Genomic DNA, 17,566 nt, shown 5'->3' on the forward strand with positions numbered 1-17,566 from the left:
AGGGAGGATCCAAAAGCAATGGCCTGTCCCTGGCCACCTGCATAGAGGATCCAACGGGAGTAGGAGTGAGAATACCTTCAGTTTTCGCAAATACCCTTCCCTGTGAAGCACCCTGGGTTGGACCAGGGTGCTTCACAGGGAAACCGAGATAGGAGATTTACCATATCTTGCTCACGATCCTCTTAGGATTCTACTGTGGAGCAACAGGTTTGATGGTCCAAGAAACTCCCACATATCCCTTAGGTTAGATCCTTTTTGTTGAAATATTGGATCCATTTCCAATAACTTAACATTTTTCGCCTCACTAGAATTTCGTTTCAAAATGGGGAGGTTCTGATTTCCTGAGTTGAGGCGGTCCAACTACTGGCTGTTTAAAATGTACTTAGGCTATTTGTGACACCCATTGATCAAATAGGGGTACATTACTTCTCAGGACTAATTGAGCTGGTAAATTGGGAATTATGGCCATAGTAAGATGAAGTTTCCTGGCCAAGATGGTGACCTGGATTTGTATTTGTGGATAATGTTCAACATTGCCATGCACAGAGCCCACTTGTACTTCACCTATTGTCTTCCATTTCTTTATTTATTTTTTTTAAATGTTATTGGGATAGCTGATTTACATCAACTTTACAATAATTAATAACTTGTTTCTTAATAACACAAAACTAAAAGTTCTAAAAAAAATTAAAATACCATAAAGTCTCAAAAAAGGGGAAAAAGAAAAAAAGAAAAAGAAAAAAAGGAAACTACAAGGCAATATAACAAACATTAAAATATGCAACCACATTAAAAAAAATTAAAAGCATTACAATTTGCAACCACATGAGCAGGAGAATGTTAACACTATGATAGCTGAATAAATACAGTTCAGTACTATCCTTGTTTTCAAACATGTAAGCACAAGGATCATAAAAATGTAAATGTAGAAGCCAGTTCCAAGTCACATTTCTTAAAATCATTGTCAATGTGATTCAGAAATAAGTAAATTGATTGCCAAGCGTTATGGTTAATCTAAAAATTACAATTCATGTATACAGATCTTGATAATTCTTCTCAAGTGCACGATTTTACTGAATAAGGACGACTTCAATTGTTTTCCATTTCCATTGCGTCTGCAGATGATACGATTTATTATTATTGGAAATTCAAGGCCTGAAGAAAATTAATTACCTCAAATCTTAACGAGGCTATATTGCCACAGAAAATCAGCTGCCAAAGTAATTCATTTGACATCTCTGTATATTCAATCAAAGGTCTCTTAAAAAATTATTTTTGCATTGACTTCCGAGATACACACTCAGTCAGAATATGTCTCAGGGTTTCGGGTTGTTCGTTACTTTTACAAAATCGACAGTAATTATCACCTGGTAAAATATTTTTTCATTTTGCTTGCACATCATTGGTTTTCCACAGATTAAATCTTAATCGCATGAAGGCCACCCTGTGAGCTGGTGAGGGTGATTTCTTTAGATATGGTTCAAGCGTGCTATATTTTGTATGCAAAAATGGGGTTTCCCAAAAATCTCAATAGTTGAGGCATTTCTCTCTGGTTTTAGCCCATTGGAAGAGTTTCGCTTTCGCTCTCACCGGATTCTGTAGCAAAACTGTTAGCGAGACGTCGGCACAAGCCAATGCATTAATCGCTAACATTCTCCAATTACTAATAAAGGCATCTGAAGATGAGAAAATGTGTCTAGCCAGGATTCCTATGAGCGCAGTGGATTCTGTCGCCAACAGACTTTTTCAAAAAAGTCTGACAATTTGCCACAGATACCGGGAGCATAAAGAGATCGGGCCCATTTCATTTCTGATCCAGGTAAAGGGTACACAGTTGGGCAAGTTGAGAATGCAACGCCAAAATCTACCCTCTAATTTGTTCCAAGTTAGTTCAGATGTTATTCCTTTCGTCTCTATGCCATATAACAAGACCGGCATTGTTTTGTCGAGATAAAAGACTAATACTGGCGATAGTGAACATTTCCCAAACCGTTGCTGAATGATTCTTGCTTGGGAAGTAAACGTATTCATTTTTGTATATAAGGTCAAAAGATTAACTTTCCAATCTAAAGAGTCAACAACAGGCACCCCCAAATAAACATACTGGTTTACACATTCTTGCCCTTTACTGTTTTTTCCATGTAAGTTCTCTCGCATTGCATTTCTTAAGGTTTTTAAGTATCATCACCTTTGTTTTGTCCAGATTAATTGAAAGACACTTAATCTGAACATAGGTCGCTAGGGCAACAAGTAGCCGTTGAAGACCCTGAGGAGTTTTGGATATAAGGATCAAATCATCTGTGTATAATAACGCAGGAATAGGCAGACCACCTAGTTTTGGAGCATCTGAGATCACCTCTGCAAACACCTTTTGGATATCCGATATAAAGAAATTAAAAAAGGGCTGAGGCAAGCATGCAGCTTTGGCGGAGTCCTCGACACGTGGTGATGTGCGGTGACAAGTGACCTTGTAGGTCTAGTCTTAATTGAATTTTAGTATTAGAGTACAAGACTTTGATTAATGCTACAATGTATTGAGGGCACCCAGCTTGTAGCAATTTATCTAACAAGAGTTCTCTCGACACTGAGTCGAATGCTGCTTTTAGATCAACAAAAACTAAATATAAATTCTGCTTTAGAGAAGCATAACGAAAAATAATAGAAGATATAGTCACGAGGTTTAACGATGTACCCAACCCCTGAATGAACCCTGTTTGATAAGGCTCCCGCTTTGAGTTCTGAATTGCCCAAATATTAAAATCGTGCAAAATGAAACACGCAAATAGCTTTCCCGGGGCATCAAGAAGGGCGATCGGCCTGTAATTCGAGGGACAGGACCAATCGCCCTTCTTGTAAACGGGCACTATCACAGAGCAGCTCCAAGAGGTTGGAATCATATTAGATTTCAATATGCCCTGGAAGATGTTATATAGGATTCTAGTCCAGAGTTCTGGAAGTTGCTTGAACATCCATTTGCTCAGACCGTCCGGGCCAGGGGCCCTTGAGCTACTCGATTTATTGATAAACCATTGTATATCTTCCTCAAGAATTTTTAACTGTGTATATGGGATCGTCAACATAACTAGTTGTTAGAAGCCCAGGATGTTGATACATTTTTGAATAATGGGAAATCCATTCGCACTCTGATACACCATATTTTTGAGAGGACAGTTGTTTAGAGTGTGTTGCAATGTTAATTTTATACATTTGAAGAATGGAAGTAAATGATTCTCCTGGCCACATGATTTGAGTTATCTCATCACTAATATCATTACTCATGCTCAAAAGTGAGTGCTCATTCCATCGAAAGCGTGATTTGGAATTATTAACTGTTAGTACCGGTTGGAAAGTGCCATGTGAAGGTCTATCAATGATAGCGTCACTTGATCATTGCACAGATAATAATTCAAGATCACTGGCAGCCTGATTCATGACTTTGAATCTTAGGGCATGGTCAAAAGTATTCCTGTCAACAAACAAAGTAAATTGTTGATTGGCTTTTACCTCTACGCCACGTGCTCTTCGCTGGAATGTCGCCAGATAATGAGCCATTCACCATGACTAGTTGGCGATCCTTCATCAGGGATAGCCATCTTACACAGGTAGAGTTACGTTTAGATCGATTAGGGTTTAGACATTGCATATTTAAATCACCCACTAAGATAATGTTGGTTATTTCAGGGGTTTGTGAAGATATATTAAGCAGTTCTTCTAGGTCACAAAAGAATTTCTTATCTCTTATGGCTATATGATTTCGGTAAATGTTAATCAACGCAATCATTCCACCATGGTAAGACATTATGACCATCTGTGTATATAGATTAGGAGCAAGCCATGGTTGTAATTCACATCCTTTACTATTATCAACTGCAACCAGGAGCCCTGACGAGGGACGGCATTTGGTGGCTGTCTTGGCTGGGAGAAGAGCAATGGTATGACTGTTCCAGATCGGTTGGGCAGTCAACATAGTCTCTTGCAATGCGATAATATTGTAAGAGGATATTACCTCAAGACTCCAAATAAATGTGCGGAACCGCAAGTGTTCCAACTTGCAAGGGACAATATTTTTGAGACAGATAACTCTTTTAGTTAGAGGTTTTGGGTTTTAACATCTTGAAAGTTTGTGTGTCCTATGTTTTGTTTGTTATTGGCCCTTTCGGTATGTCGATAGATGTTCGGGCGTTTTACCGGTATAGTCGAGTTTGCAAAGCGTTATTGTTGGCTGTGATCCATTTACTTCTGTGAGGGGTCTAAAGCAAGTACGAAACCCAGCGAGAACAGAGCCATCCTCGCTTGCCATATCACGTTTCTGACCACATTAGATGACAACCATAACCTTACTATAGACAGGTCGTCATCATTAAGAAACTCTACCAAGCTGATGTCCGCTGATATTACATCCTGCAAACTATCAACATCCTCGAAGATTGCTAAAACACTGCCTCGACTCAAATCAAATGAGGGATATGGAGACAGGTGACATTTCAGAATAAATCGGTGGAATTTTTGATTTCTGCTTTACATGCTACTGCGTGGTCACAAGGAATCACACTCGCGCAAAGCCATTGTTTTCATATTTAAATTTTGATCGATGATGGCCCTAGAGCGCTCGGGACGATAGTTTTTTCTTGTCAAATTCAAGTTAATAACCCCTGTATTACTAATTGTTTCATCAGTATTTTTAGTAACAGCAGTAGGGGGTGGGCCAGAAAATTGGACATTCAGTTGTTTTTTACTAAGAAAATCATCAATCGATTTTTGGATCTCTGCTCGAATTTGAGGCAGGAAATCATTAGTCATAACTTGCTCATTAGATGTACCTGCTAACACACTCGCAGCAGGAGATATCCGAGCAAGTGGAACATTGATTTTGTGTGTTTCATATTTCTCAGACTCAACCTTAGCTAAAGCAGAAATAAAATCATTTAACGGTGAGTGATTTGGAGGGGGAGACACGTCTACGGACATCAGCTTCCATCTCTTTTGAGCAAGTTGCTTGTATTTACTCAATAGACAATTACTCATGCGTGTTGAGGGCATACTATTAAGGTGAAGCTGCTTAAACTGTTTTACCCTAGCCTTTTTAGGAGAGGGCAGGTTCTTTAAATTCTTTGTCTTCTTCCCAATAAACTGTCTGCCCAATTCATGGAATAAATTGCACGTAAAAAGGGGGACTTGCTGTGCACAAGCGCCCGTTTGCCGATTCATGGAACACAATGCGCGGGGCTTACCGGAGACACTTGTGAGGAATCCGCGCTGGTCCAACACATCACTGTGACACTACGAACGCCTTGCGCGAGACTCCCAGCGAAGGGGCGTACTGTCTTGCGCAGTCACCTAAAAAGGGGGCGGGAACATGTAGAATGGGGAACAAGTGTAAATGTGGCCGTTACATGGGAAGTACCACAGTAAAATACTTGCAACGGCCATATGCGCGCTAACAACTCGTATTGATGGAATCAAACAGTGCCCACCGGCACGCGGGAAAAGACACGCTAATCCTGAAAGACGTCCGCCAAGCGAAAGCTGGCGTAAGCGTCACCTCGCACAAGTACAATGCATAAATAGACACGCAAAGCACAAACGCGCATATACAGCTACGATGAATATGCCATTTATCACATCAGTGATCGCTGGACACTGCAGGAGGAGGAGGATAGCCAGGGCACACACTATTTTACCCAGGACCAGCCTTTTTGGGGTGCCTAATGACCAGGTCTATGGGAGATATAGGTTCCCACCTCATATCATACTGGTCAGGGAGTGGGAAGATGGCCTCACAACACCCACCCTGTGCTCCTAAGCACTGAGCCCCTTGGAAAAGGTGCTCAATGTACTGCATTTCAGCGGACAACTGCCATAGTCGGGGGCGTTTCACAGGCCATCTTGTCGCGCTGCCTACACCAGGTGTTGGCAATCAGGACTGCACGACCCTGAGTCCACAGGCACATATACATGCCCAGAACACCCACAGAAAGGCAGGCCGTGGTCCAGGACTTTTACGTGGTGGTGCACTTCCCTAAAGTGCTTGGTGCCATTGATTGCACACATGTGGCCCTACATCCACCTAGGGCCACTGAGCACATCTATTGGAATCGCAAGCACTGGCATTCCATCAACGTGCAAGTTGTATGTGATGCCAAGGGAATCATTACCTCTGTATATGCTAACTATCCAGGGTCCCCCCATGATAGTTTCATATACAGAATGTCACCCCTACACCAGGCCCTGGAAGCTGGGAGGCATGGCAACACATGGCTCATTGGTGAGTACAAATGGCCCTGAAAATTAATGCATGCCTCACACAGACTAAAGCACACCACTAACAAACCATCTCACCTCCACAGGGGACAGTGCCTACCCACTGAGCACCTACATGACGCCAATACGGAACCCCACCACACCACCCCAGGTAAGATACAATGCAGCACATATTGCAACTAGGGGCATAGTGGAGCATACATTCAGAGTGCTAAAGTCACGCTTCCGCTCCCTTGACCACTCTGGTGGAGTGCTCCTATATGCACCACCAGTAGTGTGCAGGATCATTGTGACAGCATGTGTCCTGCACAACGAAGCAACACGGCGGGGCGTACCGGTGGACATGGTGGTGCCCCCACAACCCCAACCACATGCACGCCCACTGCGCATGGGAGGGGAAAGGGCACATGGCGAGGCAGCTTGTGGCACAATTCTTCACCTAAAATCCAAACCCTGCAGAGTGCACACAGGCCTGGCACATTACAGGTGACAATCGACGATGACAAAGGGACAATCATCTGTCCCAACTTTACCACCCATAGACTCTGTCCTTGGAAGTGCTACTATGTGCATCCCTTAGAACTTAAACTAACCTAATCTGGTGTGCACAAAAGGCACACATGAAAGATGCAGCATGCCACCAACCCAACGCAAATATACACATCCAAATGCCGGCATGTCACCTAAACCCTCCCAAAAACCATGTCACCCGGTTGCCACAACATGCCATGCTAAGCAACGTCAAAAGTGACACATTAATGGGCAACACACAACAGTATTGTCAGAAAGCGTCCAACGAAAAATGGAACTAGTACTGAAATAACTCACTCACACACATCAAAACAATCATGTACACTGGAACATGAATTGGGCAGTATAACATAACAGAAACACCAGACCCAACAGCGAATATGTGTGATCATCACCAATCAGAACACCAGAAGTGCCTTAATGTGCCCCAACAACCCCGTTGCACTCTTCTATTGGTAGTGTGTCCCTGCCAACTAAAGGGGGCAGGGAAGTGCATACAGCAGGAAGGCCAACAACAATGGAGACCGGCAAGCTAAGACATCAATATGTAACATGAAAACATGATGGATCCCAATGTCAAAACAAAAAGGGATGGAACCATGCACTGGACAAACAATCATGAATCCCACTAGGGGTGTATACACAGGTTGGACTTGAGACTGCCCACAGAACAGAACCTCAATGCCTCTGTGTAAGTTACTTTCACACGCTGCACTCCTTGCAAGCCCATGGAAAGGGGAAGCAGGAATCACATATGTGTCCAGACCCTAAGGCACAAACAAGGAGTGTACCAACTTGAGAAAAACCTATATGGGCCCAGCTGGAACCTACAGTGGATGCCCTCAGAGGCCACACAATGGAACACACGGTCACATAAATGAACAATAGACAATAAATGATAAAAGAAAAATGAAAAATGCCCATGGTAGACGGGGGGAACCCAGGAGGGTGGAGGGACAGGGTGCACCTCAACACCCACAAGTGTTGATGTTGGCTTTGCGCAGAGACCACAGTTCTGCCCGTCGGCACCTGTTGCTGGCCTGCATCTGGAGCATGTGTGAGCGGCATGTGGACCGCACTGCCTGCTGCTGGAGCTCAATCTGTCTTTCTGGGGGGAGAATAAATTGGCCACCCTACCCATGCCCTGAGCCAACATTTCATATGAAGCCCCCTGTTGCTGTGCAACTGAATACATGGATTGCTCCCACACATTATCGCCTGTTGTACATGGCCACCGCGGCGGCGGGCCCCACGCCTGCTGGGCCCAAGGAAACCTGGCCCTTAATGTGCTGGCGCAGTCTGGGACTGCCGGACTGCATTCCTCCCTTGAACAGCTGTCCCAGGTACAGGAGCCAACACTTTGGAGCATGGCGTCGCACCTGTAACCACCACAGACCGATGTTCCAACACTGACTGGCCCTGTGAGGGGTCATCCCACACTGCAGATGTTTGGGATAGGCCAACACCCACAGTTGAATCACTCACCTGCGACAGTACCAAGGAATCCATGTCCGATTCATCACCAGAGCCATAGGCTTCCTCAGAGGCGGAGTCAGAGTGAGTAATGGTCAGGATGGACTGTAGCTCTAGTGGATCTTCATGGGCTACCACACCACGTCCTCCACTGGTGACTGGTTGTGGCCCACTCTCCTGCACCTCCTCCACCTCGTCCTCTGCATCCAGTGCCTCATCACCTGCACATGGACAGAAAAATACATGAAGACACTTGTAAGGAGCATAGCCCACACACAGAGGTGTCACAGTGTAGTCATGCAACACATCAACCTGCCCTGTCAGTGAGGTCACAAACTCTGCCACGTACGCATTGTGAATGGAAGTCAAGGGTAACATGAAAGCAGACATGGATGTGTGTCAAAGGGCACCACATCACATGTAGTGCATGGTGCATAGCACCTGCTTCACACACAAGCATCAAACAGGCATAGTTGAGTTACCAGCATCACTGATGCAAATACAAAGATGCCAGTTGCATGTCCATGCCTGAACTGTCAAACAGCATAAGATGTAAGTTAATGCCTACTGTCCCTGATCCATGTACAAAGCTTGTGACATGACATGATAACAATTACCAAAAAAACAAGTGTCACACAGTGTTACGATGCTAGAGTGGTGGAACAGAGTAAAGGCAGGCACATCGATTCCATGAGACCAGGTCACAATGACATAACGCAAGTGAATAGACATGTAGAAGTGGAGACCTGGGTTTGGAGGTGGGAGGGGGCATTGCAGTACATGGGAACGTGCTCAACGTGCAATAGAACTACACAACCGGGAAATGCAAAGTTGCGGGCTGATGGCAGTGTACGGGCAAGTTCATGAATCAGGTGTAAAGTGTTGTCATTGGGTTGGAGGGATATAGTGAATACCCCCCAAGTGTGGGTGGTGGCTGGGAGCAAGTGCCATCACCAGAGACCTAGGGAGATACCTGGCCCCAAAACAAACAGTCCATTCACACAGTCCAGTCCTGGGTGAGTTGCAGAGGGAAGACAGTAGAAGCACAGACATTTCTGTATAGTTCTGTCGCTGTAGGCCAGCATAGGAATGCAATGTCCCCTGGATACAGTGTGCTGCTGGGGGAAGGAGCTGAAAGGTAGAATACCTCTGAGGAGGTACATCTGGCAGGGTGACCTGTCAGAGACGTCAAGAGTTGTGATGAGAGAATGCGAGTGTGCATAGGAAGATCATCACAGGCAATACGCCATAACAGGTTGAAGCTGGAAGAGGGCCAAGAGACGCTAGGCAGAGAGTGACATGGAATGAGTGTGCAGGAGTGGTGATGAGGTTTGGCTCGGTGTGCAGCACATCGTCCGTATGCAGTCTGCATGACAACAAGCACATGCCAGTCCACCATGACATGGTCAACCCATGGCAGTCAGGTAAATGTAGGCATAACTGCTAAACTATCATGACACTTCATCCAGGCATCATACACATGTCCCCAACACACACGCATCACCACTCACCGGACATATCATCATAAATTGGCAGGTCTCCCATGCCTTGGATCTGCTCCACATCAATGAAATCACTGACAATCTCCTCATGTGGGGTGACTTCCTCGTTCTCTGGCTGTGTCCCACCTCCAGTCACCAGAGTAGAGGAGTAGGCAGCACCCAGTTTATTTTTGGCTCTGCGTCGGAGGTCATTCCAACATTTGATTACCTCCCGAGCTGTGCGCCTCTCATGGCCCATGGCGTTAATACGATCCGTGACGTGCTGCCAGTGGCCCATACGCTGAAAAGGCATGTGTGCTCTCTGCCCGCACAAGCATGTCACGTTTGTGCTCCAACATGTAGTCCACGAGGATGTCGAGTTCCTCATTACAGAAGCTATTCTTCCTCGACATGTGGGGCTCCTGTGCTGTGGCTGGGGTTGGAGCCTGTCCCACTACTGCACGCTTTTGCTTCTTGCAAGGTCATGCAGAGTGGCTGGGACCACTTGGGCCAGTAAGGGCTGGAGCACTGGTGGAGTGAGACATAGCATCAGCCACTGATGGGACGACAGTAGGCTGGCTTGCAGGTATCCGTACCAGGGTGCTGGTGCCAGTACCCTTCCCCGCACGTCTCTTGCCCTTACAGACAAGGACATCTGCCCCTGAGTCACTCTGGGCCTGGGCCGGGACCACTACAGTCCTGGCTGGGTGACCCTGAGCCTGGGGGGTGGTAGCCACAGCTGCCCCTGCAACTTCCACACCCTGACTGCTCCGGACATCAGATGACACCGCTGGTCTGTGACACTCAGTGCTGGTGCCAGTAGCCTGCACCTCAAGTCCCTTGGCCTTAGGGAGATGGAAATCAGCCACAGAGTCACCTTGGGTGTGGGCCGGGACCACTACAGTCCTGACTGGGTGACTCTAAGCCTGGGAGGTGGTAGCGACAGCTGCCCCTGCAGCTTCCACACCCTGGCTGCTCCGGACAGCAGATGACACCGCAGGATGGCACCCCGGGTGCTGAAGACGCCAGCATCAGCTGCATCTCCCTGATCCTGTTGGGTGGGGGGCATAGCTCTCCCTGCACGGGCCTGGACACCTCGGACACCTTGGCCACCTCAGCCACCTCCACCAGGTCACCCACCTTTGCCTCCCTTCCCTCTTGTTGCCCTCCCAGTAATGGCACTGATGGATTAGCGCAATGGAAGGTGCAGCTATCAATTGTCCTGGGCAATTGGAGTGAGGGGGCAGGGTACGTGATGGAATACGTACCACTGTGCTCCAGCAAGGCTCTATGTAACCCCTGGTGAAAAAAATAACAGGTTGCGTAACGCACAGCCACCCAAAAACAAAAATTAACGTGGACGCGACCCCTTGGTAGCCCACGTGTGAAGTAAAAACATCACCCAGCAACACAAAAAATGTGTATGCGATGAACACGTAGGGTACTATGACCTCGAAAATCGGGTACGCAACAAAAACTAGCAAAACATTGGAATATCCTACAATTGGACAATCACATCAAAAACCACATTGATCCCAAACCATCCAACACATTTCAAAAAGCCAAAACCATCAAAAATCAGTGAAGCTCCAGATGCATGAAAACGAAAGAGACACCTCAAACAGTGGAAGCATCCTGGAACAGGCCTGAGGCCACATAAATGTGGTTGTTGCAAGATTTGCCCCAACATGATGAACAAACTCAAAAACATCAATTTACCCAATGGTACTGAGATAAGCATCAAACGATGTGTTAACTGTAACACCAACGTTGTTATATATGGAAGCCAATGTCCATGTACAAGCATTGGCAGCACCATACGAAAAATGAAAACAAGAATAGTATAACATTTCTGAAGTATTAGGAGTAAAGACATCAGATATCCACTAGCAGCCCATTTTTTAATATCCGGATTGCAACCCAGCACTACTAAAATGTACGGGACTGCAAAAAAATAAATAACCCACTAAGAGGAGGCAACCAAGAACAACTTCTACGCCATAGAGAAGAAAAATGGATACATTCCATGGACACATGCTTCTCTGGTCTCAATCAGATCAATGAACTACACCATTTTCTTTAAAACCTCGTATACATATCAGTTCTCATACTGCTACCAATACTTTGCTCAACCATTCACTTCACCCTTTTCTCACTTCCCATGTTTTCTACATTTACTCTCTACTAGCTCACAAATGCCAGTGGTCATCCAGGATCAGGCCCAAACCGTTTGCCTGTGACCCTTAAAAACTTCATCAATGATTCCCTTCTATTGAACACTTGAACTTCATACTTAACAATCCAACCTTTTCAAACTGCCCTCTGTATCTCTCCTACTATGATGACTTCATTTCTTCAATTTCACTCACTTAAATTCCCCCCACCCCCTTTTTTTTTCCACCTCTGTTTAACTTATCTTCTCCCATTATGGCCGAATCCCGCGCATGCCCAGTGATGTCAATGCGTAGTCCCAGTGACGTCACCACGCATGCGGCGCATGCTCGATGTTACACGCGGCCAGCATATTTGCCAGCTTTGAACACAACGCAGTATCCACCAGGATCTATACTCGTTTGCCAAGCTGAAACAATTGAATTTAGTGGCACAGCAAACCTCAAGGTAAGACTCCCCTGTCACACCTTAAGCCTCTAGCTATTTCTCAGCAGACCTCACACAGGGGCTACATTAAATTTCCTTTAACATCCAATTTTTTGTAAGGTCTTCAACTTACACCTTGCAAAACAGTTCCATATTTAAAACCAGTAATCTGGTTTAATTGTTTGAAACCAGTAATCTGGTTTAATTGTTTATAGGATTAACCACCTTACCAGGGGGTTCCCACTTTTCCACTCTATCTGAAAAAATCTGTGGGTAAGTTTGGCACCACTTATTTCTTTATCTATCCGCCAACTAGGTTATCTTTACAATACAGGATCTCACAAATGCATCAATTCCTTTTTTTCAACAGACCCCACAATTGCTAAATTTAAAAATCCTTTTTACCTGAAACTGGCTAAACCTAGAGAAACTAACTACATAATCCCTCCTGATGAGGCAACCAACCTGAGTGGTGAAACACGTGTAGAGGGCAAGAAACCACCACTTTAATGAAGGCCCAAGAGTTCACAAGTTACTATTTTATTAACACGATCTTACCCAAAAAATGATTTCAAGGAGTACCCAGCAGGACATTAAATATTCATCTATAAGGACAACTTTACGATCAGAGAAAGATAGATCAACCCGAATTCGGAAGACTTGAACCAAATCTCTGAATTAAGTAAACCGAGACTGATGTTTTGTATTAAGTAAGTTTACCTGAAAACCCATATTAAATTCACATGCAAGGCAAAACCTTTGTTGTTATTAGCAACTTTGCTTTTTTTTTTGCAAACAGCAGCCATACATCCCACGCTAAAATGTATTTATGCCAGCTCAGGAGTTAAGCCTCATCTTCAATTTCCAGTTACCTAAAATGGGGCAGACACAATTTAATGCTACAGCAGCGACAGCAGAGCTGACAACATGAACCCCGTCAGCAATAGTATCTGTAAGGTTCACCACAGTGTTGTCTTATGTCTGCAACTCTGGAATAATAATATAAAATGAACCCGCAATCTGTAGCGGTTCTTGCTACGCAAATAATGGCCGTTATTGTTACCCAACAACTTGATAGTGTTTTATTGACATTTAATGGATGATCAGCTGAGTTGCTAAAATCTATGACCTGACATCTCCACAGGAGGCAATCAGCCCAAATGTGTTCTTTAATTTGCAATGCAATGTTATACACAGCAATGTCTATGGCAGAGGTGGGCATGTGGTTGCAGCACAGCCTTCTCTGATCACTGACCACCAAGGCACGAGACAACCATGCAATTCTTGTAAAATGCACTCTGCAAACATCTTATTTCAGTGGAACAAATGCACACCATGCTTACCTTCTTCTCCGTTCACATTCTTCGTATGGAACAGTCAGAAAATATCTTCTGCTGAACACATCATTAAGGGGCCTATGAAAATAACACTCATTTAGTCATGTGAACACTCGGGCAACATGCAATTAACTTTAATAAACGTGTGTTGCTTACTTGTAGTTGTAGAGAAGGAAACCTTCAACAATTAAAAAGCAAACGTCTTTCCCGCTTTCTTGGGCTGAATTTAAAAGGTCTCTCGGATTGTTTATGCAGGAATGCACCCTTGCCATCATCGTTTCCATATTCAGGGCGTCAAGGACTGTGATGAAGGAATTAAAGGGATTTTCATTTTAAAACGTATGCATAAACATACTCCATTCAAAACTAAGGATATCCTTGAACATTTCGGGAAAAAAACGAATGGAGAAATGACCTTATTTATTTGCCAGAAAAACTAAAATAACTTTTTGCTTTTTAAACTTTTTTAAATTTTTTATAATGTCGAAGGAGCACTCCCGCACCCGTCTCCCATCCCCGCTACCCTAACATATACCCTTACCCCAACCCCGCCTATCATTTACTATACATATACTAAAATACCTACAATTTTCAGTAAAAATAAATCGGTAATTTCGTTTTTTTTGCATTCGTTTTTTTCTACGGATTCCGAAAAATCCTGCCATAATATCTTCTGCCATCATTTCTTTTGCTGATATGACCAAACTCACTTCTACACTAAACCAATACCAATCCTATTAATTTGGGTCAGGGTTTTTATTGTGCTCATTTGTTATATGTTAGGTGCGGCAAGCGAAATGGGTATGGAAGAGAGGGCGGATAGAGGAGGGAGTCACTTGGAAAGAGAGCATTAACAGTTGACACAGGTATCACTCTCAGTTGGTAAATGCCTTGCATCATAACTAGATTGTAAAGGTTTGCAGCCATGCCCGGTTATCAGGACACACAATGACTGGCCACTCTGAGGGCATGTCCAAGGGCCGCTCCTCATGTGCAGTATTACGGATAATGGGCACAATTAATGCACTATCGGTACTGAGGTTGGGGCCTTGTCATCATCCATACCCTTTTGTTGGTGTGATGTGCATGTCCTCCGTGCAGTCTGGGTAGGGCCTAAAGCATGGCTTTAGACCATACCCAGTTGGTACTGTGGATAGGGGACCTGCATATGGGGTTAGGTTACAGACCATGCCCACTTTGCTTTACACAAAGTCCCTGGCCACAAGACATGCACTGTGAATACCAGTGTGACAATTAGTGTTCACAGGGCATGACCAGAGGTCATGGCGGTGGGTACTGTCTGCAAGGGTACTTGAATTCGGACATGGCCACAGGCCAACCAGTTTGTCATACCCACAGGGAAATGTTGCATGCCCACCGTGGTACAATGGGCCTGCACTTGGGGATGGTACAGCACTGGCCATGTCCTGTGGGTACAGTGTCCTAGATACTGGACATTAGGCATGGCTTGAGGACGTAGACCATGCCTACAGGGCATGGCCACAGTGATGCTATTGATTAGGTCATTGGTGATGCCACATGTTCTGTGTTATCTGAGATTCCCGCTTCAAAGGCCCAGACACGTTTTCCTGCGATTCGTGCTCCCACGAGTGACCAAATGTTGGCAGTTCATTGTTCACCAGCAGCATTTCCACTTGCGTGGGACACAATTTTACCAATCCACCATATACTGCCATAGTTTCCAATCGTGAGTGATAAAAAGTTGCAATTTCATCGAAAGCAAGCATTTCTTTCACGTACAGAAGACTCTGACGAACTTTGAAATGACTTACCAGCGTTGATATCACACACTGAGCAAACTTATCAGGACAGTAGGAGGAGAGCAGAGAAGGTGCTCAGCTAGCTATCCTAGTCCCCAGGACACATGCAACGTCTGAGGCAGTGTAGTGAAAAGAACCTGCACTCATTCAAGAAAACCAGCATTCCGACTAGCCTTCTGGGGAAATATAACCCAGATCCTAACGTTAGCCCTGAGACCACCAGAGATTAGACAGAGCGAGTGAAGCCTGGAGCATGGAGGAGATAAGTAATACTGAGAGCCAGGGAAGAGCCTGCAGTTGTTGTAAGGTTCCTTTGGCTGAAGGGTGACAATAACTGAACCCCGAAAAGGACTCAGGCTGGGTGGGGGAATCCTGCCTGTACCAGTTGATAAAGCATCCCCTAGGGTAATGGGCGAGGGTGGAATCACCGTTACAGAAACCAAGCAGGAGACTAATCTTTGGTAGTGACTGCCAAAGACAAGAAAGAACTGTCCTGTGGTGCTTTATACCCCCCTGAGACTGGAAGGTAACTGAGGGACCCTTCCAGGGGTGTCAACCCTCACAGTATGCATATTAGACGAGGGATGAATGTTTAAGCTGGTATACCCTTAAGCACAGTAGGAATTTCTCTCGGCCTAACCCTGACCTTCAATCTCTGGGGTGATGTGAACCCAAGTCGTAGAGTTTAGATAATGTGCACAGGAAAGGCATAGAGATTGGCTCTGGGAGGAAGCTTCCAGAATTATTCTGCTCCGCACCAGCAGGGCTATGACTTGCAGAGTGCTGCCAAATAGGCTACCCTTAGTTGGTAGTGAAAACCTTTTTTCCAATCTGTTGTACAGTGAAAGTGAGTGAACCACATTGAGCAAGGGGCTACCTTAAGAAGAGGACAAAGGACTTGACACCGGGAACAGGAGAGGAAGAGGAGTGGCCACTAGAGCCTGGGGCAGAACCATGTAGAGGGGAATAAAGAAAGGTCATACTTTCAAGTGGCTCCGTCTCCTATGCTTCACACAGCGTTGCTCTGTTCCTCCACACCCGCAATCCAGAAAACAAGGACAAAATAACTGGCAAAGGCGAGGTAACTGACCCACCCCAGAGAAAGCAGAATATATACAGAACACGATAGCAGCGTGCTTCCTGAGACAGTGGTGGTAATCCGCCACCCAGCAGATAATACGGCCCATACAAGGAAAAAGGGCGATCCGCCCAAGTAAATGACTGGTCCCGGCCCCTGGAGATGATGAAAGGGCACTAAGCCCAAAGTTAAGAAAGGCAGGCTGCCCGAGAAGAGGAACGATAATCCGCCCACTGCAACGGCAGTCAGCTGCATGAGGAGCCTCAGGGCAGTCCACCCGAAATTAAGGAAAGTAAAGAGAAAGACAATCCGCCCACACATATGACAGTCCGCCGCATGAGCAGCATCAGGGCATAAGCCTGAAAGTGTTTTAGTGCAGGGAAGCGGTGCAGGTGAGTGACAGGATGGAGTAATACAATAACTACAACATGCCCCCTCGCACCCGTATCATAATCATGAGACCAGGTAACAAGATAAGGTGGAAAAACCTTGGCCACAAGCTTTATTGTGTAAAGAGCTATGTGTAAAGAAAACCAACCAAACAAAAACAATGATAAAACAAAACAATTTTGGGGAATAAGGGATCAGGTGAGAGGATCCCTACTCCACCGTAGGGCCAACTTGAGGCTGATCACTGCCACCCCTCATACCAAAGCTTGCGACTCTCTAAAGACCCGGCGTTGAGCTGTGTCCGGATTAACTTCCGCCATTTGTTTCCTGCTTTTGTGTGGCATATTTCCCTTTTTTTCCATTGCCTCTTGTCAGGCTTGGATCTTCTTTGGGTTTATCCTTTATCCATTCCGTGTTTAAGTTGTATGTTGCCTTTCTCGATTAGGCAACCAGCGTCCTTTTGTACCGCATGTTTAATTTTTATATTGCCTCTTTATGAGGTGTTTGCATTTTTAGGTCTTTTATCCTTTTCCATATTTAAGCCTCAATTAGAGGTAGCCTTATTTAATTTTCCTTTTGCTTCTTTCATTTTAACCATCATATTTCAGTTTTTTATATAGCCGAGGCATTAGTAGT

The 17,566-nt window shown here is 45.0% G+C and overlaps 1 protein-coding gene across 8 annotated transcripts in view; it reads right to left on the minus strand.

The window, feature by feature from the left end:
- The window catches only part of NMRK1 (nicotinamide riboside kinase 1), a 665,849-nt gene that overhangs the window by 421,764 nt on the left and 226,519 nt on the right, over positions 1-17,566 (minus strand). For all 8 annotated transcript variants that reach the window (XM_069625832.1, XM_069625834.1, XM_069625835.1 and 5 more), the window contains 2 exons: positions 13,838-13,982; positions 13,688-13,759 (listed from right to left, as the gene is read on the minus strand). In XM_069625832.1, coding sequence (XP_069481933.1) covers positions 13,688-13,759; positions 13,838-13,982 — 217 coding nt within the window. The remainder of the gene's footprint in view (positions 1-13,687; positions 13,760-13,837; positions 13,983-17,566) is intronic.

The sequence above is a fragment of the Ambystoma mexicanum genome, chromosome 6p (genome assembly GCF_040938575.1).
Source record: "Ambystoma mexicanum isolate Mex_15411 chromosome 6p, UKY_AmexF1_1, whole genome shotgun sequence".
Lineage (NCBI taxonomy): Eukaryota > Metazoa > Chordata > Amphibia > Caudata > Ambystomatidae > Ambystoma > Ambystoma mexicanum.